The sequence below is a fragment of the Heloderma suspectum genome, chromosome 10 (assembly GCF_057233095.1).
Source record: "Heloderma suspectum isolate Gila_16-S chromosome 10, 16-S_ref, whole genome shotgun sequence".
In the NCBI taxonomy this organism is placed as follows: domain Eukaryota; kingdom Metazoa; phylum Chordata; class Lepidosauria; order Squamata; family Helodermatidae; genus Heloderma; species Heloderma suspectum.
The window spans coordinates 30665382-30688367 of NC_139467.1; the positions used below are offsets into that span (position 1 = coordinate 30665382).

The window sequence follows — 22986 nt, forward strand, 5'->3', positions numbered from 1 at the left end:
GTCATCTCTGCATTCCACAGAGCGACCTGGGCTTCGACAGGAGCACCCGTCATACCAGCAGGAAAATCCCCCAGAGCCCTCTGGAATCCATCGGAATCCATTAATCTCCGGGGGCGGACCATTTTAATAGGTCCCCCACCCTTGCAGAGGGGAAAGGCCGCCAGAAGTCTAAACCTCAGCAGGAAGTGATCTGACCTTGACAAAGGGACAGATGTTAATTCCTCCACTTTCAGATCACCATCCTCCTGCCCAGTCGAGAAAACCAGATCAAGCGTGTGTCCTTTTATATGCGTTGGGCCGATGACATGTTGGGACAGCCCCATGGTTGTCATGGCGGCCATGAAGTCCTGAGCCGCCCCGGATACAGCGGCCTCGGCATGGAAGTTGAGATCCCCCAGGACCATCATCCTGGGGGTCCTCAACACCAAGTCCGAGACCACCTCCGTCAGCTCAGGCAGGGAGTCCGATGGGCAGCGGGGTGGGCGGTACACCAACAGAATCCCTAATCTATCCCGGGTACCCAACACAAGGTACAGACACTCAAGATCTGCACTCGAATGAGCAGGAAGCCTGGAGAGGGAGATTGAATTCCAATAGACCACGGCAACCCCCCCTCCCCGACCCTCAAGTCGGTGTTGATGCTGCACCGAGTACCCAGGAGGGCACAGCTGGGAGAGAGTGACCTCTCCCAGTTCCCCCACCCAGGTCTCAGTAATACATGCCAGGTCAGCCCCCTCATCCACAATGAAATCATGGATGAGGGAGGTCTTATTTTGGGCCGACCTGGCATTCAGCAGCAGCACCACCAGAGGTGGCTGCCTCTGGCAGCCCCGCCTTAGGTACCTGTGGGCGGGGGCAGAAGCAGGCTCAGGATCCACCTGGTGCAGCTGCTGGCTGGTCCTCCTTCCCCAGGCTCCTTCCCGAGCAGCCTCTGGCAGCCCCGCCTTAAGTACCTGTGGGCGGGGGCAGAAGCAGGCTCAGGCTCAGGATCCACCTGGTGCAGCTGCTGGCTGGTCCTCCTTCCCCAGGCTCCTTACAACACACTTTACAATGTTTTATACATTATTGTCATGATACTGTAGCACTCAGGTGCTTGCGGCTTTTTGTATATGAAGGAAATGTAATTATAGAAGTTAAGGTGTTCCTTGCTTGCTTTGAGCCATGCTGTCTTTTCAAAAACAACAGCACCCTTATTCCTTTTGGCACTGTGGAACTGCCAACTCCCCTTTGTCTGGGTATCACTTGATTGGAGGCTTCGAGGTATGTTTGTCAAATGTAAACGCACCTCTTTAGTGGACACCTCCACTTATCTTGATGGCTCACCTATTCCTTTGAAGCGCTAGCCAAGACGTCCTGTTAGAATTGTAGTGATAATATGTAGGAAATTAAGTTTTGAGATCTACACAATAATTGGGCTTTAGCACTGGAGGAAATTAATTTTCCTATCCACCTAACCACAAGAATCTGTCGAACATTGGCTGGGGAAGCCACGTGGCATATGAGGCCACCCCCTTCTCCCACGCATGGTCTGCCTTTAAAAATCCTGTGACGGGAAACAGAAAGGGCAAGGGAAGAATGGATTCTGATTCGTGTGGATGCTTGAAAGCTGCTCCTTGCTACCCAAGAGACATCCGACATGCGACATTTGCTTCAAGATGCAGAAGCTTGAATTCTTGGCTCACAAAAGGCTTGTTCAGGTAGAATGCCAAAGCATGGGTTGACATTAAGCCAGGGGTGCTGAAGCTCTTTCAGCCTGAGGGCTAGATTCAGTTTTGGAGAAGGGCCACATTCCTTCTACTGGAGAAAGTAGATGGTATCGAAAGCCGCCAAGAGGTCCAAAAGAACTAGCAGGGTTGCCTTCCCCCATCCCGCTCCCCCAAACGGGTGGGATTTAGAACCCACGCTGCCCATTTCACATTCCACTACTGGAATGTGGCCCTCAAATTTTCTTGAGGGCCACATGCCAGTAGTGGGCGGAGCCAAAGAGTGGGGCCAAAAATCCCAGCATATTTTAGCTCAAAGTGTTTACTAACTCAGCCTTTGGAGAGGCCTGTCAACCTTTTAGAGTGGGCGGGGGGACAAGCAAAAATGGGTAAACCACCAAACAAGCAGGGCTGGAGGGAAAGGGGCCAGGGGAAGGGGAACTGGCCTTCTGGGAAACCCCAGAAGGGTGGGATTTGGCCCACAGGCCTAACGTTCTGCCCCCCTTCACTAGGCAAATTTGCCTATGGTGCTGTTGTGTGTTGTGATGCCTCACCTCCCAATCCCGGTTTGAGACAAACCATACTTTTCATAGCTTTCGGTCAAGCTATGGCCTGCGCTTGCCTGCAAATCAGCATCACAAACCAGGGTTTTGCCTGCAAATCAGCATCACAAACCAGGGTTTTACCTTGGTTTTTGATCCAGGGTTGCAGGGCCACCACAAACCATAGCTTGCTGTTTCAGATGAAATGGCAACTGTGGTTTGCTTCAAACCAGTCTCTGGGAATTGTGCATGAGACAGTGGAGGCTGGTGGCTCCAATATCAGTGAGGCGGTGAATCCACTCCGGGTTTCAGTCAGGACCAGTCAGAACTCTAAAGGAGCTATCCAAGGTGCAAAGCTCCTTTAGAGTTCTGCCTGGTTCTGACTGAAACCCGGAGCGGATGCACCGCCCCACTGACACCAGAGCCACCAGCCTCCACTGGCATGAGAAAAAGGAGATTGCCAGTGTGAGATTCCTCCAGGCTCTTTTACATATCATCAAGGCATGGTTTAGCAATCTTTAATTTATTAAATAATGTTTATCCCACGTTTTGGCTTCACGTGGGCCGCCATGGGAGTTCATCATCAGAAGTTAAAAACACAATACAATGTATAACAATGATAAAAACAAAACAAGTAAGTAGAAACCAGAGCTAACTAAAGCAACTCTCGGCAGTAGTAGGGATGGGATGTTTGTTTGTTATATTTTTGATCCGCCCAATAACAAATGTACATCAACCCCAAGTCCTGGTGAAAAAGAGATGTCTTAACAGAAGACTGAAAAGTCTGGAGACTTTACTAGTCTAGACAGCCTCACTTCCTTGCTCTGGGAGCTGTTTTTGTAAACCATCACCATCAGGCGCTGATACTAAAAGGAGAAGAGAGAGAACACCCCATCATTCTTCCCCCTCCCTGACGCTTTTGTTGTGATAATCATCAAATACATTATCCCTAGATAATGTATACAGCATCTGTGTAGGGTAGAAATCCTGATGAAATAAGCTTCTGGCTACGAAAGCTCATCCCACAATGAATTTGCTAGTCTCTTAAGATACCACAAGTTACTATTGGCTTGTTTTTCCTGTAAGGTAGGTCAGAGGTGTTCTTTCGAGTGGAGGCTGGTGGTTCCGATGTCAGTGGGGCAGTAAATCTGCTCTGGATTTCAGTCAGAACCTGTAAGGCTTCACACCTTGGATAGCTCCTTTAGAGTTCTGACTGGTTCCGACTGAAACCCGGAGCAGATTCACCACCCCACTGGCATCGGAGTCACCAGCCTCCACTGGTTCTTCCCCATATTACAAGTGGGGGAGGGTTTGCACGGAATGGAGATCCTGGATTGCGGAGAATCCTGGCTTATCATGATTGAGCTGGATGCTGGTGCATACAGCCCGTTCATTCCCACTTGGCTCCTTCTGCTAGCACAAGCCGCTAAACTAACCAGGAATTGACATCCAGGCAGCCTTGGATGCTACTGGTTATTTGGATCCATTCCAATCTGGCTTTGGGGTTGAATATGGGATGGAGGCAGCCTTGGTCGCTCTGGTGAATGACTGATGCTGGGGAATTGATGGGGGAAGGTGACCCTGCTAGTTCTCTTGGACCTCTCAGCAGCTTTTGATACCATCAGGCACGGTATCCTTCTGGGCCACCTGGCTAGAGTGGGACTAGGAGGCACAGTGCTACCATGGCTCTGGTCTTTTCTGGCGGAATGTACCCAGTCAGTGATTCTGGAAGATGTCTCTTCCACCTTATGGCCTTTGGGCTGTCACAGAGTTCCATCTTGTCCCCGACACCGGCTAACATCAACATGAAGCCACTGGGAGAAGTGATTGATTGATTGATTGATTGATTGATCGATCGATCGATGGATTTCATTTCTATACCGCCCAATAGCTGAAGCTCTCTGGGCGGTTCACAAAAATTAAAACCAAAAAGCACACAGTAAAACAATATAAAATATAAAAGCATTAAAACCACAATATAACCGTACAACCAGAATAAAACCTAGCAGCATTGCAGATATTTAAAATACAGATTTAAAACAGCAAAGCTAAAAGACTAGAAAGCTAAAATGCTAAAATGCCTGGTAAAATAAAAAGGTCTTCACCTGGCACTGGAAGGAATACAACGTAGGCGCCAGGTGATGTTTGGGCTGAAGTGTCATCAGTATGTGGAATGTGGCTCTATTTCTCATTTCCATCTACGGATCCCAGGGAGGCTGTGGAACTCCTGAACAGGTTTCTGGAGGCAGTTTTGGGATGGATGAGGACAAAAATGCTGAAGCTTAATCCAGACAAGATGGAGCTGCTGTGGGTGAGTGGGGGAACTGACAAACATGGATAAAGATGTTTAGCTGGTTCTGAGTGGGGTTTTACTCCCCCTCGACAACCAAGTTTGCAGCTTGGGGGTGCTCCTATACTCGTCACTCTCTGTGGAAGTACACGTGGCAGCGGTATCTAGGAGTGGCTATTATCAGCTTAGGCAGATTAACCCTATCTTGGGTTGACTGCCTCGGTTACCCATGCCCTGGTCACACCCCAGCTGGACTACTGTAATGTACTGTACATGGGGTTGCCCCTGAAGACAGTTCGGAAGCTTCAGCTAAGGCACAGTTCAGCTGCCCAGATTCTCATGGGGGCTCAGTGTTTGGAGCCTGTCACTCCACTATTTTATCAACTGCACTGGCTGCCTACTTGCTTGCAAGCCCACTTCAGAGTGCTGGTTTTAACCTTTAAAGCCCTACACGGTTTGGGGACCAGATTACTTGATGGAACACTTGTACCCATATGGGCCTGCCCTTGCCCTAAGATCAGCTTCAGAGGGCCTGCTTACAGACCTGCCAGTACCTTTTGAGGGATTATTTATTTATTTATTATATTTGTAATTTGCCCAATAAACAATATTCGCTGGGCAGAATACAACAATTACAAGATTAAAATACAGGCAATTAAAAATATAAAATATGATACAATATTTAAAAGAATAAAATACAATAACAAACAGACAGCACAGGAATTGTTAAAACAGCCATGCAAAACTAGAAGTCGGTCTCTAGAATGCCTGGGAGAAAAGAGGGGTCTTTGCCTGGTGCCAAAAAGATTACTCTGGGGAGGGCATTCCATAAGTGGGGTGCCACCACTGAGAAGACCCTCTCTCTTCTAGCCACCCTCTGGGAGCACCCAGAGGAGGGTCTCCAAAGATGACCTAGGGGTCCGAGCGGATACAAACAAGAGAAGACGTTCCTTTGTATACTCTGGTCCCAAGCTGTTTAGGGCTTTAAAAGTCCACACCAATCTTGGATGGCTCCCCATCTATGGAACTCCTTCCCTAGAAAGGTATGTTTGCCCCCTTTTTTGTTTTCTTTTAGATGGGTCCTGAAGACATTTTTGTTTCAGTCCACCTTTGGGTTGGGTTAGTTTAATTATTGCTTTTGTTTAAATTTTGATATATTTTTTGATTGGTTTAGGCTGACCTTTCCTTGTATGATGTTGCTCTTCTCCTTATTGAATTAGATGGAATTGTAACGTGGTTTCAGTGTGGGATGTTTTATCATAGTGTATTGTAACTTTTGTGGTTTATCCTCAAAATAAATAAATAAAGCGCACAGTGTCATCTGAACCAGAGATCCTGGCATAGCACTCCCAAACAAGCCAGGGTTTGTAAACCAAGAACCTAGCCCGATTTGCAATTCTGTAGTGTAAAGGGAGCAACAAGCCAAGATGCCTGCTTTGAATAACACAGACCTATGCTGAAGAGAAGCCAAGACTTGTTGTTGGGTTGCGAACTCTGGGTTGGAGGTTGAATAGCAAACTGTGTGTTAATTAACCCACAATTTGCCACTGTTACATGAGAACAATCCCAATGTAAGCTTTCAATCCTGGGTTAGTTTAGTCCAGTGGTGGGCAATGTCTGAGCGTCCGGGGGCCAATTTCTGCCCCCCGGAACCCACTGGGGCGGCACCATCAAATTGCTGCTGAATTTCAGCAGTGCTGTAGCGGCAAAAAAGCCACATTTCCCATTTGAAGCAAGGTGTGTGAAGAGTGCAAAATCTCACTCACAGAAGCCCTGGGGAGCAGAATTGTGCATTAAAACAAGCACACTGTCCCTGCGTGCCTTGTTTTAAATGGAGAATTGAGCTTTTTTGCTGCTGGTCTGCTGCCAAAAATCAGCAGTGCTGCAGCAGTGAGGGCTGCAAAGAAGGATGGGGGTACATGCGGCCCAGGGCCACCTGTTGCCCACCCTTGGGTTAGCGACTTCTGCTAGCAGGAATCGCCAAGCAGGAGCAAACTTGCTGCATCCACTAGCACACAGTTTGTTCACGATAAGCCACAGTTCTCTGGAAACCTGGTTTCTCGTTCTATGTGAACATGGCCAGTGGTTTCCAGTAAGTTCATGGCAGAGATGACATTTGAAACCTCAGAGTACAGGATGAGTATGGGTGGTGGTGGTAGTGGTGGTGATGATTAGCATTTCTGTACTGCCCCATACAGTACAGAATGGGCTGCGGTGCCTTAGTGGTTAAGACGCTGAACTGCAGACTGGAAGGTCGGCAGGTCAGCAGTTCGAGACCCGAGTGCTGCGTGACGGAGTGAGCTCCCGTCTTCAGTCCCAGCTTCTGCCAACCTAGCAGTTCGAAAGCAAGAAATTGCAAGTAGATAAATAGGTACCGCCTTGGCGGGAAAGGTAACAGCGTTCCGTGCACCTCGGTGTTCAGTCATGCCGGCCACATGACCACGGAAGCGTCTTCGGACAGCGCTGGCTCTTCGGCTTAGAAACGGGGATGAGCACCGCACCCTAGAGTCGGACACGACTGGTTGGGGACACCTTTACCTTTACCTTTTACTGCCCCATAGCCAAAGCATTCTGAGCAGTTTACGGAGATTACAAACATAAAAAATACAGTATACAGACGTTAAAAGCCATTTACATAAAAAACACACAGACGGACAATATAAACAAAGACAACATATATCTAAAAACAACTTCAAGCAATCATCCATAACCATAAGACAAATCCAGGGTTGATTAAAACACATCATATGCTGCCAAGTGCCTGGGAGAAATGTCTTGACCTGGTGCCGAAAAGATAACAACATTGGCGCCAGGTGGGACTCATTGGGAAGATCATTCCATAATTGGGGTGGGGGGCACTGAATTGTGGGTTGTTGTTGAAGTGTGGGTTGTAGTTATGTGTGAACCCTGCACTGTGGTTTAACTATGGGTTGTTAATCAAAAAACCTTGACTTCCTGGTTCACCATTCAGTTATTGCACTACACTAACCTCCTTTATAATAAAGTTGGCCCCATCAAAAGCAGCACTGTTAAGCAGTTGTCTTTTTCTTCTTGTGCAAAATCTGTTGGCCAAAATTCATATCGCACCTTGATTTAATATCTAGTAGGGTTATCAGAGGCATGATGCAAAATTGATTTGGGTCTGGCTCTGGCCCCCAGCTTACCCGTTGGCCATTCCTGGTCTACCTTGCTGGGTGGTTGTGAAGTTGAATGAGACAGAGTTCCATGGCCTGCTTGATGAATAGATACATAAATGCATACCAGCAAAATAGCAGAAACCCAACAGGCATGCAAGTAGAGATGCATAGGCACATGCCACCAGCATTTGGCCACTGAAACACAGATAAGTTGCACAGAGCATGCATGCCTTCTCTCTCTCTCTCTCTCTCTCTCTCACACACACACACACACACACACACACACACAGTGTGTGTTTCTCTCAAACACAGCTTGAGACAGCAGGATGACTGTAGCTAATAGAGTTTGGCTGATCCCCCTGCAGGGCTATGATGAGATGGACAAAACGGGAAGAGGGAGAGGGGAGGGGAGGGGAGCCAGACAAGGAAGGAAAAGCCAAGAGAGCTTGGGTAGAGATGAGGCAGACCCGATGAGTGACAGCCAGGCCTGGCATGGAAAGGGATGCACGGACATTTTGTTTGTCTGTCAGGGCTGCACGCAGGCATCTGACCCACAGCGCAAGGCTGGGGTTGCATGCTCCAGGAACCGAGGCGGGGACTCGTGCACATCTGCTCTAGTCCAAAGCCAAGCCCCTTTTTTAATTTTTGGTGACCTTGAGCTGGAACCGTCAAGCCTCGGACAAAGACACAGGATCCTCTTGCCTCTTGGTTGCATCCCCGATGCAAATTGGTTTCAAAGTCAGGGAGGTTGCAGGGAGAAGTGCACAGTTGTAAACCTGGTCAGCCATGGATGTGTGTGTTACCCTCTGTAGCTGCACAATGCCTAATGTGAATAACTCCCAAGACAACCTGTAGATGTGGCAGTGGTGATGGTGTTTAGGATGCCAGTAGCAAATACAGCTCAGCAAATGCCTTCCTGTATTTAGAGATGCTATAGACATAACTTCCCTCGCCCCAGCCTGCTCTCTTGACCAGGAAACGAAGGCAGCAACAGCTTGCTAAAAGCCTGCAAGATTAGAGGGTTGGAAGTATGGCCATGGGGAGGAGGAAATGCTGCTGCCCGTGCAAATGATCCCTGTCCCAGCCATCTGCCCTGTGTGCAGCCCCACACACACACACACATGCATCCATGGGCAAGGCACTACTGGGCCCTTTGCAGGCTTGCAGGATTACCTGTTTTGTCAGATTGGTCCCCATCTTCTTTTACCTTCTTCCCGCTCTGCCCCTGCTTCACACGCCTGGGTCTGTGTGCTTCCCTTTGACAGATGGGAGCTCCATCGCCTGCCAGCCCATTGGACTGGAAAACGGAGCCAACCCGCCGGCTGAATGGTTTCCACGCAGCCAGGGCCCAGGGCTGCGGCAGCCCCACAGCGAGGTGGACGGCGGTGAGAGAAACTTCAGGGTGAACCTCCACTGCAAGCACGGGCGGCCCAGGTAAGGGGAGGGGAGAGATGGGCGAGGGGATGGGCCCACGTAAATTCCTGCCGTATCCCTGTGGTCATGCGAGGGTTACACTTCTAACCCTTCTTATTAATTTGGGGCAGACAGGCGAGACCAAATCGAGATGTGGAGAAAGTGGGTTCAGTGGAAAATGCCCAAACTCAAGCTCAGTGTATGCATGCAGCGGAACGGGGTGATAGAATGGACTCCGCTGCTTTCAGGCTGTGGGGATGGATGCCAATTTGAATGGCCTCTCACCACATTTCAAAAAGCAAACAACGTCCCCTGCACATAGAAAACTAGCACATCAGAAAGCCTTTGAATGTCATGCTAATTTTCTGTTTGCAGGGAGTTGTGTTTTTCTGAAACAGAATTCTCCTCAACTGCGGTCTGAAGCGGTTCTGCACATTCCACCCCTCAGTATTTTGCCCCCTCTTTTTTTCTTCTGTGTGTGAGAATAGACCAAGACTCAGCCCAGGGCAGAGTAGTGATATTACAACACCTTCACCACTACACAGCCAGTCTGCAGCTAGGCCTCTGTTTGCCTTGCTGATGCATAAACCATTTTCAGTTTCTTTGTGGTGGTGCTGTGAGTACGGGCTTGGTTGTAGCCTGTGTTGCTGAAAAGTAGCTGTGCTGCTCCCTCACTGCACCCCAAACTTAATTTGCTGTCCCAGGCTTCTCGTGGTAGTTGACCCTTCACCAGACCTGTAAGGAAGGGGCTCTGGCTCAGTGGTAGAACATCTGCTGTGCATGCAGAAGGTTCCAAGTTCGATCCCCAGCATCTCCTGGTAGGGCTGGAAAAACTCCTGGCCTGTAACCTTGGAGAGCCACAGCTGCCAGTCAGTGTTGCTGATACTGGGCTAGATGGCCCAAGGGTCTGACTCTGTATAAAGCAGTTTCCTATGTTCCAGAAATGGAAGAACTGCAGAGGAAGAAGCAGTGTGGTGGTGCAATGGATCGGGTTGGATTTAGACCAGGGAGACAGAGGTTCAAATCCCTACTCACTCATCCTCCAAGGGGTGACCATGGGCCAGTCACTATCTCTCAGTCTAACCTACCTCCCAGGGTGGTTGTGAAAAGAACATGCAGGGAAGGGGCAGTGAGGAAGGGACACCTGAACTCATTGGAGGAAGGAGATGGATTTTGAAGCCTGTGGGCTACCAGACATCTGGGGATCTCCCAGTACTGATCCCAAGCAGTGAAACACTCTGTATTTAAATCAAAATTTTGCACTAAGAAAAGCAGACTTCTGGGATGTGCGTGAGTATGTGCACATCGCCTGATTTATACTTCTTCTGCTAACAGGGTTAAACACAGCACAGTGACCGCTAGAAGTCCCGCCTCTCCCCCAGTTGGATTTCTGTTAAGAGTTTTCACCGCCCGTTGCTCCTGGTCCTTCCAGGCCCATCTTGGCTGCCTTAAGGACGAAACTTGCATTTTTTAGAAAGCAAGCAAAGAATCTGAGGATTCTGAATGCTCAATAGTACCAGGTTTACTTCAGTGCAGCTGTGAAACACACACACACACAACACCCTAGCCTTCGTTCTCCAAAGAGCCAGTAGCTCCCCCCTGCTGTCTTTAGCCCCATTTGACAGAAGGGGGTGGGTGGGATTGAAGAAATGCATGAGAGAGGGAGAGAGAGAGCTCTTGCTTCTTGGTTCCTCCGGCTCCCTTCCCTCCTTACTGCTCCTCAGGGTTCTGTGGGTCCCTGCTGTGTGCTGTTGCTTTCCTGACCCTTCTCACTCCACATCTGGCCAAGAGTTGCCTGGAAACAGCAGTGCGGTGGGGGGGGAGGGAAGGGAGGACTGTTCTCACAGGAACGGGGTGGGAGTGTAGGGAAAGCCAGGAGGAAAGCCAGGTCTGCGGCAGACATTGGATCCCTTCCTTCTTACCCTCGCTGGACAGTGTCAGGAAGTTTGGGGGCAGACAGGGGAGGGGGAGGTTGCAGGGGAAGAGAACCCCGAAAGCGAAACAAAAGCAGCCCTTTCTAAAGGCTCCAAGCGGACGCTGAGGGCAGAAGGGTGATGGTCCTTTGCGAGCGGTGGGAATGGGAGGAGGGGAGCAGATGGCTCCTGTAGGTGCAACAGGGCCGCGCCTGCCAAAGAACTGAGGTCACTTCCTGCAGCGGCTTTCTGCAATGTGGAGCCCTCCTAGAGTGGAGAGGGAGGGGGCCATGCCGCAGTGGCTGGGGCCGGCAATGGAAAGGTTTCAGTGCCAAGGCTGGCGGGGGGGCGGGCGGAGGAGGAGAGGGCTGGACCTCTTTGAAATAATATGTGAAAGATGTTTAGGGGGGGAGGGGGGAGGGTCAGGCTTTGGAAAAAGTTTGGGCCATCTCCCTCCCAAAGTCTGGTGGAGGAGGCACATCCTGAGCCAAATGTCCTGATGTCCAAAAGTGTTGTGAAGCTCTGAGTGACACTGCAGCATAGAACTTTTACCCAGTGGAGGCTGGTGGCTCCAATGTAAGTGGGACAATGAGTCTTCTCCAGGTTTCAGTCAGAATCAGTCAGAAGCTCTATGGTTCGCTCCTTTAGAGCTCGGACTGAAACCCAGAGCGGATTCTGACTTGGATTCCTGCATTGAGCAGGGAGCTGGACTCGATGGCCTTGTAGGCCTCTTCCAACCCTACTATTCTATGATTCTATGATTCACACCCCCCCCCCCCACTGACACTGGAGCAGCCAGGCTCCACTGAACTTACCTGTGGCTCCTGCCATCAGTTCTGCACCTCTGGTGTTCCATAAGGAGTGGCACGCATGTGGGGGGGGTGGCATTGAGGGTACTGTTGCATCTCCTTCCCACATGTGGGTAGTCTGGATAAATGAGCTGAATTATTTTTAACACTTTTCAACAGATGTATCTGTCTTTACATAAATAAATATTTCAAATTGCCCATTGCCTAGCCTTGTAGCCAGGGTTGCATTTGAAAAATGGTGAGCATGATCCAGCCAAAGTTAGGCATTTTTAAAACCTCTGGGAATTCCACAGGAGACAAGTTAAGCACGCACCTAAGTCCCACACTGAAATGAGCGAGACTTCAAAATGTCCTTAACTGCGGCTGAGTTCCATATATATGGAATAAATTATAGTTATAGTACAATAACAAATAAAAAGAAGTTATAGTAAAATGACCACACACAAAAAGAAACCCCAGATAGGTTACAACTGACCATTTGTCCATGCCTCTTTACGGTTTGTTAACATTTGTACCACTTGCTATGCCAATATGTTCCTGCTGAATTGAGCTGCACCTGCCTTTCACTCTGTGTATCGTGTCTTACAAGTGGAACCTGCAACAAAATGTTGCAGCATGGAATGCTCCTGGCCACAGTTCCAGCCAGCCAGACATGCCCTTTTGTAGGATACTCCATTCCCTCCCCATGCTCAGTTTTCCATTCCCCTCCTCCAAACAGTCAGTCAGCATTCTGTGCCCACTGATGATTCCTCATTGAGCTGTCCTCACCCTGAAAAAAGGGGGTTTTCTAGTTATGCAAACCTTGGAGTTTCCCCAACCTTGCTGATACTTCCTCCTTGTGCATCGGCCAAGGTGAGGAAACCAGGGATGCTCGAGCCTAATGAGATTCTCCAAACTCCACTTCGAACCTCAGTTCGCCTCACTCCTGTTTTCATTTGCAACCTGTTTTTCCTTTTGTTCGAATGGGAAAAGTGCACATTTCAAATGGGAAAGTTTTGCATTTCTGTGCACATTTTTCAAAAGTTTACACTTTCCCCCATTGGCTAAAGTATGAAAATTTATGTTTGGGGGGGTTTAAAGCACATTTTAAAGTGTGCATTAGTAAGAACAACACATTTTTCAAATTCAGTCACAAGTTCAGGGATGTGCAAAAGGGTTTTTCTGAACAATGCACTCCTCGTCACATATGGGGTTGCAAATGGGGCAAGTTCTGATGATTTGTGAACTGAAACGACATTTTCATGCATCCCTACTTGTGCATGGATGATGCTGTTTTGGCTACATAAGGACCGGCACTTGGAGAATAAGATGGCTACTGGTATGTACGATATATGGGATTATTTTGATTTCTTTAAAAGCTGACATGCCGCTTTCCCTGAACTCAGAGCGGCAGGCAAAGCTAAAAGCGTGAAACGCAGAAGGCAGCAATAAGTTAAAAATGTAAAATGATGTATGTTGCAACCTTTCTGGAACGCAGAGAGAGAGAGAGAGAGAGGGAGGGAGGAACACTCTGTTGAGCTGGGCCAGCCAGTTCTCAAGGGAAAGGCTCTTCTCCCCTTGCCTGTTTTTCCAGCGCAGGGCCCAGAATCGCCTCGGCTTCCTTTAAGCACAGCCTGTACGCCTAGGACTGTTTCCCACCAGACTGGAGCCTCGGGGTATGTCCACATGGCAGTTCGGATGCCTTCCTTCAGAATGGCAACTGTGCTGATCCCCTACTGACTCATGTGGCAGTGTCGGCAATAGAAGGGAGAAGGGGAGTTATTGGGTTGTTGCAGGTGGTGCTGTCCTCCTAGGCAATTGGCATACAAACCTGCATCCCACATGGTGGTTCCTTTTTTCCATCTCCTCACACCTCCAGCCTAACCCTTAAGCAGGAAACTCTAGTGTGGGCATTTTTTTCCGTCAGGATTTAGCATCGTTCTTTAGTATGGAATATGGATGTGAGAGAGTTGTGATGTTTGGGAATGTATTACTAAAGAAATACATAAATAGTGCTCGCTGTTGATTACAGTGCTTTTCTGAAATACACAAAGCCTTTCATAGCTAAAGTCATCCTTACAACCACCCTATAAGGTGGGCCATTGTTTACTTTATTACACTTTTATCACATCCTTCCCCCAAAGGAGTTCTGGGCAGCGTAGAAGATTCTCTTCCCATCCAGCCTATTTTATCCTCACAACAACCCTGTGAGGTAGACCAGGCTGAGAAAGAGGGACTGGCCCATATGACAGATGGGGACGGGGTGCTGAGGCTGAGAGAACAGTGGTTTATCCAAGGCAGGAGTGGGGAACCAATGGCCCTTTGGCTATGTTTGGACTATAACTCCCATCCACCTTGACCATTGGCCATGCTGCCTGGAGCTGATGGAAGTTGGAGTCCAACAACATCTGGAAGGCTACAGTTTCCCCACCTCTGATCTAAGGCTTTCTGTCCATTGAGCTGAGATTTAAACTTGGAACTTCCCAGCTTTGCAGTTCATTATCTTTACACCTAACACCACACTAGCTCTACATTTTACATGTTCAAGTCCAAATGTAAATATCTGTCAAAAGAGTTACAGATTGCGCTTGCTTTTTCTGGCGTGTGTCTTTTCAGTATTATCCTTTGCCTCTCCTCATACGTGGCTGGGGCTGTCTGGGACTTGTAGCCCAACACATCTGGAGGGCACCAGGTTGCTCCAAGTGCACCCTTATGCTTTCTCCCATAGAGGCAAATGGCTGCCATTAGTTCCTGTGAGGAAGAACATAGCGCTCCACAGAGGGCCACTTTTATGGGTGGTGACAACCAAACTTGCTCTCCAGACCAGCCCTGGCATGGCATGGCTTCGGTTGACAGAGATCCATAGACGTCCGTACACCCGCCTAGCGCCCAGGCACAAGTCGCTTGGTGCCAGATGAATCTGGCAAAACGTTAGTCTTTAAGTTGGTCACAAGTCGTTGTTTTGTGTTTGCTGTAACTGACTAACACAGCTGCCCCCAGGGACGTCCCAAGACATTTTGCAGCCTGAGGTGAAGGACAAGATGGCGCCCCCTCCCATTCCATGCACAAAAGCTGACTGGACTGGCAGATCAATCTGTCTTCCACACTCATGATGGGACAGCATCCTCCACTCCATCTGAAGGCAGCAGGCTAACATAGGGGGCACAGAGGAGGCCACATGGCGCACAGGTCTCTCCTCCAGCACCTTGCTGCCGCCTCCTGGCATCTGCCGCCTGAGGTGACTGCTTCTCTCTGCCTAATGGTAGGGCAGGCTCTGGGGGCTGTTGAGACTCTTTCAAGAGGGCTGTTGAGACTCTTTCAGCCCAAAGGGCAGATTCCTTTCATAGATGCTCTTGGGGGCCTCATGCCAGTGGTGGCCAGGGCTGAAGGCAAAAAGGGTGTGGCCAAAATACCCCAAATATCAGCACATTGTAGCTGAAAGCTCGTACTGCCTGTAACTAAGCACCTGGAGAGGCATTTCAGCCTTCGGGAATGGGGGAAAACTGCATGAAACCCAGGAAACCACCCAATGATGGGTGGTTGGGGGAAAGGGGACAGAGACAGGGAAAGGGGGCATGGCCATCCAGGTCCCCAGGAGGGGCAGATTTGGCCCCTGTGCCTGAGGTTCTGCACCCCTGATCTATGAGCTGCTTTGGATCAGATCCTTCCCGCTACATAGACTTGGGAGAGAGTTTTATATCCACAGACTCAAGTGACTGATAATGGTGCCACTTTGGGCTGCAAGTGGGAGATCGCATGTTTGACTGCTCCTCCGTGAAAATAACTCCTTGCACACAAATAGCATGGTAGGGAGAGGACTACATGGAGCTCTTTCCCTGACATGCTAGCTTTCTAAGACATGAAGCCACCCAACTCCAGCTTGAAGTGGTACAGTCCAGGACAAACCTTACCCCTGGATTCTGCTTGAGGCATCAGGGTGGAGGTGTTTTCCAAGAGTGGAGCGTGTGCTGAATCAACGTGCCAATACATGGAGCACAGATGTTGACGTTGCCAATCTTCATGCTGATCACTGCTGCTCTGGACAGACAGTTTGGGTGGCAGAGGGATAGTAACAGCAAACCAGTCACCCTAGCACCAGCTTCCTAATCATTGATATACTTCTGGGGGTTGGCACTAAAGTTGCTGGGAAATCTGTCCTCTTTGGCTGCTTTAAGTCACAAGTGGGACCAGGAAAAATTCAGAAAAGTAGGAAAACAGGAAGCAACATGTCCAAACACACGCATTTGGGTCATTTGAATGGGTACTTGCAAATTTTAGATCCATGAAACTTGCAGAGCTTCATAAGCTACCCCAAAGACCCACATCAGAGAAGCAAATCTGGAGCCCTCCGATTCTCCAGTATCTAATGCCACACAACAGTTTTTGCACATGCTCAAGAGTGCTCTGCTTTAACAGCAGGGGTGGGCATTCTGGAGTCCTCAGTCTAATTTCAAAACCCCCCTGCAAGCAATCAGTTCAGACTCGGGTAAGAGCGATCTGTTATCCCCCAGCAGCCCATCAGGCAGGTGAGAAGAGAGAGAACAGGGTGGCAGAAAGAGAAAGAAAAAGAGAGGCCTCGCCCACTTTTGGCTCTGGCTCCACCCCTTGCTGACTTTGGCTCCACCCACTGCTGACATGCAGTCCCCGAAAGATTATCCCCCAAGGGAATGTGGCCCTCAACAGAAAAGGTTCCCCACCCCTGCTTTACAGTATGATTTCGTGTCACCACCAAGCCTGCATATCCAGCCTCCCATGTTGGTCCAAGAAAACAGAAGGAGGTAAGCATCCAAAGTAGATCACGAAGAGAAACAGGTTCTCAAGATGCAAAAACAAATTTACTGTAGGAAGCCCAACACGTTTCGGCCTTTTTCTTATTTTTAGGCCTTCTTTAGGGGGTAGAGAAAAAAGTCTGCAGAAGTTTTTTCACAGCAAAAGATTGTCTCCTGTCTCAGTCTACTGGCAGTTGTAGTTCAACATACCTGGAGGGCACTAGGTTGGGAACGTTGCCCTATTGGGATGGAAGTTCAACCTACTCTTTGCCGGAAGTTACCATTCCCACCCCCATCCTATTGACAATCAACCCTTCTCTTATTGACATAGCCCCATCCTGGGTCCATTTCTTGGTCACACTGCAGCATGGTGGAATATCAGGATCTGTCAGGATGCACAGATCATAAATCCAGTCCCAGGCTTCATGAAATCATCTTGAAAGTCAAGCAGTTTTGTTTGAAACCTAAGAACTTCGGGTGGAGTCCCACGAAAGGTCCATCCATCCCAGCACTTGGTCTGCAACAATGGCCAGGCAGATGCTCCCGGCAAGGTCTCAAGCAAGGCATGACGGAGAGAGCCGTCTCCTGCTATTCTTCCCCATCATCTTAGTTATGGGGACTGTACTGCAGGTGCAATGGATGCTCCAGCTTTAGCAATAATGAGCTAAAAAGCCACTGATCGATCTGTCCTCCAGGAGTTGGTTGAATCCTTGTGTGTTGGAGTCGGGCCCAGTGACAAGTTACATTTTCTTTTCTGGAAAGCAAACCCCTTTATGGGCTGTGAAGGTTTGAGGCCTACGGAGGCAAGGTAAAAAGGTCAGGCCAAGAAGCCTGGGGTTTTTTTGTTGGGTGGGGTAGAGGAGTAGTTTCATTTCCGTAGTTAAGTTTCATTTTCCTAAGTTACATTTCATTTCTTCAGGTTTGAAACAGTACTTTTGGTTGGGGGGAAGGAGGGGATAAAGAGAGAAAGAGAGAGAGAGCCAGTGAGGGAAAGAAAGGAAGACTAGAGCAGGAAGAGAGAGCAGGAAGAAGCAGCCTGGAGAAGTCTAAGTGCAGCGAGGGTAGAGGAACTTGCATTTCTGCCACCTTTATTTTCTCTTAATACCTTTTGTATCACTTAGCTGTATTCTGTAAATACCTTTAGCTGTAATTTGCCTGCTTTAATTTACCAGTAAACTGTTGTGGTTAAAACCCAAGTGTCTGAAAAATGCTAATCACCCCACGTCTATAGCCTAAACCCCATGTTATTGGGAAGGGGAACTTTAAAAGGAGGAAGGTGGGGCTCTTAAGGAGGCAAGAGATCCTTAAGGAGTTGCTTGGGGGGTCCAGGTCATAACAGGAAGCCTGACAAGGGCATTCTGAAATCGCAGGTTTCAAAGTGCATATTGTGACCAGGTGTGCTTACAAGGTGCACCTTCCAGATGTGTCAGACTACAACTCCCACCAGCTACCAGCCAGCATGCTAGCTGTGGATTATGGGAGTTGTAGTCTGACACGTCTACAGGACACCAGGTTGGGGAAGGCTATTCTAAGGGGACAGCCTTAGGCAGCCCCAGGCAGGGGGCAGCATTTATGCCCCAGCAACAAATGGACCTTCCTCTTCTCAGTGCTGTTTTGCTGGGCCCGCGTCTCTGTATCTCGGGCACAGCAGGTTCCAAAGGAAGGGAGACGGAAAGCCCTCGATGCTGTAAGACGGCAAAGGCAGAAGCCAGGTGGCCTCAGCAGTGGGAGGGGCAGTCGGGAAGTCAGCTGAGTCAGGTGCTGGGTGAGTGGATGAGCAGCTGCAGCTTGAAGGAAACCAGAGTTGACTGAGAGGCACAGAAAGGGAAGGGGCTCGCGGGGCGGGGGGGCGGCTGGCTGGTGGAACGGCAGGAGTTGGGAAAGGAATGCAAGCGCCTCCTTAGCACACAACAAGTCTCAACTGGGAGGGGTGGGCGAGGCTGAGTTTTTCCAACCAAGACCTCTGTAGCTGAGGCCGGTGCTATTTCTGATATTTATTCTTGGGCACCCAAGTGGTTCATAAGAACGTAAGAACATCAGAAGAGCCCGGCTGGATCAGACCAAGGGTCCACCTAGTCCAACATTGTGTTCACACTGTGGCCAACCAGCTGTCAACCAGGGACCCACAAGCAGGAAATGAGTGCAACAGCACCCTCCCGCCCATGTTCCCCTGCAACTAGTGTACATAGGCTCATTGCCTGTGTTCCTGGGAGCTCAGGTCAGGGATGCAGGCATTCCCGGTGCACCGCGTCCATTAGACCGCTGTTGTTCCTTAGCCAACATAGTCCACTTCCCACGCTTGCCATAAGAGGCTCCCCCGTCCCTCGGTACTTCTCTGTACTTCTTGGTTGTGCACTACAAGACTGGGCCACAGCATCAGTGGGAAGTGTCAGGCCAGGGAGGGGAATCAGCCCACGTCCAAGCCTGGAGGGTTCCGTCTCAGTTTCAGGGTCCTGGAGGTCAGGAGCTAGTAGAAGCTCGCTTCTACCAGTCAAGGACGGGAGGCTGTTATTTGTACCAAGCCTGGTCAGTCTAGAGGCATCACAGTGCCTACCAGTCGCAGGGTGATGCTCCACATCCCTGTTCCCTGAGGCCCAGCATGGCATCCCTGACAAGAAACCCCTGCTAGAATGAGATTGAAGAGCAGGACTGGGCTGCATACAGCCTGTGTTCTTTTTTTGCCACCCTTGCAACCTAAATTGCCACCAATTGCGGCGCCAAGGAAAGGCACATTTTCCCTTTAAAACAAGGTGTACGGGGAATGGGTGCCTTGATTTAAAGCAAAATTGCATCCCCCCCCCCCAGGGCCTCCAAGAGCATGATTTTGCATTTAAGGGTGCAATCCTATGCATGTTTAGACAGCAAAAAGCCCTACAGCTCCCAGCATGCCCCAGCCAACCATGCTGTCCTGGGCATGCTGGAGTTGTAGGACTTTTTGCTGTCTAAACACGCACAGGATTGCACCCTAAGGGAAACATGACTTTTTCGACAGCTGCAATTTTGCAGGGGGGAGGTGTGGCCCCTGGTGGGTTCCAAGAGTCAGAAATTGCCCCCCAGAGCCTCTGAATTTTCCTAACCCAGTCTCAACGCTCCTACAGAAAGTTCCTTCAAAACATTGGACTAGTGGGTTTTTCCCCAAATGTTTTTGTTCTATTCATTTTTTAACAAATAATAGAAATGGATAGAAGCACACGCAAAGAAAGAGGAGTTTAAAATTTACGCTGTTAGCTGTGTGATACACAGAGTAAAGTATAAATACCTGAACTCATTAAATGAAGTTCCTGGGGAACCATGCAGGATTTCCAATCTGGTGGGATCTTGACCCACCAGTTGGGAGTCTGGGCTGGAAACATGCCTTGTTAAAAATGAAAGCTGAAATGTTCTTCATTTCACTCATTGAGGTTTTAAGGGAAGCTGCCTACATTCAGGGACCAGGGTTAAATCATTTTACAAGGGCACACACAGGGCTAGTTGTCTTTAAAACATAGGGTGCATCAAGATGAAACTTTATGCAAGCAGTGGGACCACTCTGGAAACACACTTGCTGCACTCTGTTTTAAACAAAACCCATTTTCTCCAGCTCAGGTGAAACCGGTTCTGCCACTTTGCAACAAAAGCAGGCTGTGTGCAGCACCAATTGGCTAGTGTCCGTGTGACACAAATCAATCTCCCCCTCCTGAAACAGTTCTGCTATTTTAAAAACACCTACAGTTTTTTTTAAAGGCCTTGAATAAAGTTTTGATTGCATAAATGTACAAACAGCATTCTAAACAAAAAAGCAGATAGTCTGCCTGAAATATGGGGAGAGGCGCAAAAGTAATAATTAATCAGTGTTGAAATTTGTGGCATGTACATCTCTGCCTTGGATTCTGAATGCAAGGAAACTCACTCTGCAGAAGAAGAAAACGCATTTGTACACAGTCATAGATTTCTAATACCCTTTTGCTCAAAGAGGGTACAAAGCACCAGAAGCTTTTTCTACATGAGCTCCGTAGAAATGAATTGTGGAAGAGCATACAAGTTGCTCATTTCAGGATGAAGACAGATCTAACATTTTTAGAACCCTGGGGATAGTTTGAAAACATTCCCACCATGTTCAGTACAAATGCACCTCTTTCTCTTTGGGGGCTGAGCTCTGCAAAACTGATGCTTCATGTTTCCAGCATGGTGGGTTTGGACTGCAGAAAAGCCAGCTATGGATAGTACCTATTGGCTAGCACCCATAACTTTACTAGCACACCTTTCCCACCCCCATTCCCCCAGCATTCCCCCAAATGTTTTATGATGGCAGGGCAGATTAAGATGAAGGATGGACGTATAAACATGGCTTGCTACTTTAAAAAAAAATGCAAAACTCCACTTGCAAAGCTAAAAGGAAAAAAATGCTTCTGATATACATTCTGATTGTATGAATTAAAAGAGAAGTCACAACCGTCCAAGCCTATGACAGCCACAGGGAAGATGCCAACCTCTGCTGATTTCCAGCCACATCTGTGGCATCTCCACATGTGTAGAGTGGTTTGTGGCAGCGTGTTAAAGCTGGGTTCTAAGCATCCAAACTTTGATGATAAATGTTGGTAATCTCACCAATGGGAATCTTAACCTGTGTTGCCATCAGAAGCTCGTGTTCCTGATTTACTCCTCTTGCAACTAATATAAATCAAGCGAAGTAAAAACAAACACCCACATCCAGTGTTACTCCTACTCTGGTGGTATCTGTTTGCCCTATATGTGGGGATGTAAAGCAGCTTCATGATCCAAGGGAGGGACCGTAACTTTAGGGAGGGACTACAGCTCAGTAATAGAGCAGCTGCTTTGCATGCAGAGGGTCCCAGATTCAATCCCCAGCATCTCCAGGTAGGGCTAGGACAGAATCCCGCCTGAAACCCTGGAGAGCCACTGCTGCCAGTCAGTATCAACAATATGGGCTAGACTGAGGTCTGATTCAGTATAAGGCAGGTTCCTATGTTCCTGCATCCTCAAAGCAGAAAACAAGTTTCCCTGGCAAGGCATCCAGCTGTGTGTTTATGCACTAGCTGAGCGGGTGAAAGATGTATAGGATGTATGCTCTTCTAATTGTAGAGGTGCTGAGAGATGAGGATGAGTGCCCTTGTGTTTTTCATAAGAATTTTACAAAGGGATGGCACAGATTCACTATATCATGCTTTAAGGTCTTTGACAAAGGGATAAAGAGAAACAAAAGGACTAGTCAGAAATGGGAGGAGAACGGGACAAAGGCTCCCACGGGCTCCGACTGCCCTCCAATTGTAAAGAATGTGTTACACATCTTGTGGCAAAAAAATTTATTATATCTTTCATGTCATCTGTTTTTTATTCATAACTTGTCCCATCCATGCTTGCTCAAGATGCCATCCATCATCACCATCACCATCATTTTAAAAGCCACATAAAATCATCTCTTATAAAACAGCAAACTTTTAAAATGTGTTTTTTTTATTTGTTTAAAGTTTACTGTTTTGTTAAAGTTTACTGTGGTGCTATAATAAAGCACGGTAATGTTTATTTATCCCTGGCCATCAGGAGGGGCTCTAGCTTAGTGGTAGAGCACTCGCTTTGTATACAGAAGGCCCTGGGTTCGATCCTTCGCATCTCCAGCTAAAAAAAAGGATCAGCAATATTTTACATGGTTGTATGATTTGCTCACCAACAATGTGTTGTATTGTGATCTGTCGTTGTTTGCTACTACCAGTAACTATATAGAGCTAGATAGTGGTCTGACTTAGTAAAAGGCCCCTTTTTATGTTCTAAGAGGACACAACAGGCAGTATCCAGCTGTGTCTTTCTGTTAGCGCAAATGACCTTGCACTAGCGGAAACTAAGTTCTGAACCATGCGCAAGAGAAGAATCCAGCTGCATGGGCGTTTATGCATTATGCTGTGCAACCAGTTGCACATAACTCTTGTGCAAACTGTCATGCAGCTGGTTGTGCAGCGTGTCATGCAGCTGGTTGTGCAACTGTTTGTACAACCAGTTGCGCAAGCATAATTGCCAACCATTTGCGCAACTGATTCAGAGGCGTTCCTCTAGTGCTATTTCAGTTTGCAGAATGACACCATTGAATACTGCCCCACTGAACTGGGAAGTAAGGCATTCTCAAGTTGCCAAGGGGCCATAGCTCATTGTCAGAGCCCATGCTTTACATGCAGAAAGTCTCGGAGTCAATGAGACTCTGAAAGTCTCAGAGTCAAAGTCTCTGAGTCAAAGTCTCAGAGTCTCTCAATGAGACTCTGAAAGTCTCAGAGTCAAAGTCTCAGAGTCAAAGTCTCTGAGTCAAAGTCTCAGAGTCTCTCAATGAGACTCTGAAAGTCTCAGAGTCAAAGTCTCTGAGTCAAAGTCTCAGAGTCTCTCAATGAGACTCTGAAAGTCTCAGAGTCAAAGTCTCAGAGTCTCACCCTCCTGTCTCCAGTTAA

General features: G+C 48.4%; 1 protein-coding gene across 1 annotated transcript in view; it reads left to right on the forward strand.

Moving 5' to 3' along the window:
* Positions 1-22986, forward strand: part of AHDC1 (AT-hook DNA binding motif containing 1) — a 229701-nt gene that overhangs the window by 175914 nt on the left and 30801 nt on the right. Inside the window, exon 2 of the mRNA XM_084815744.1 lies at positions 8938-9106. Within this exon, the coding sequence (XP_084671870.1) occupies positions 8938-9106 (169 nt within the window). The remainder of the gene's footprint in view (positions 1-8937; positions 9107-22986) is intronic.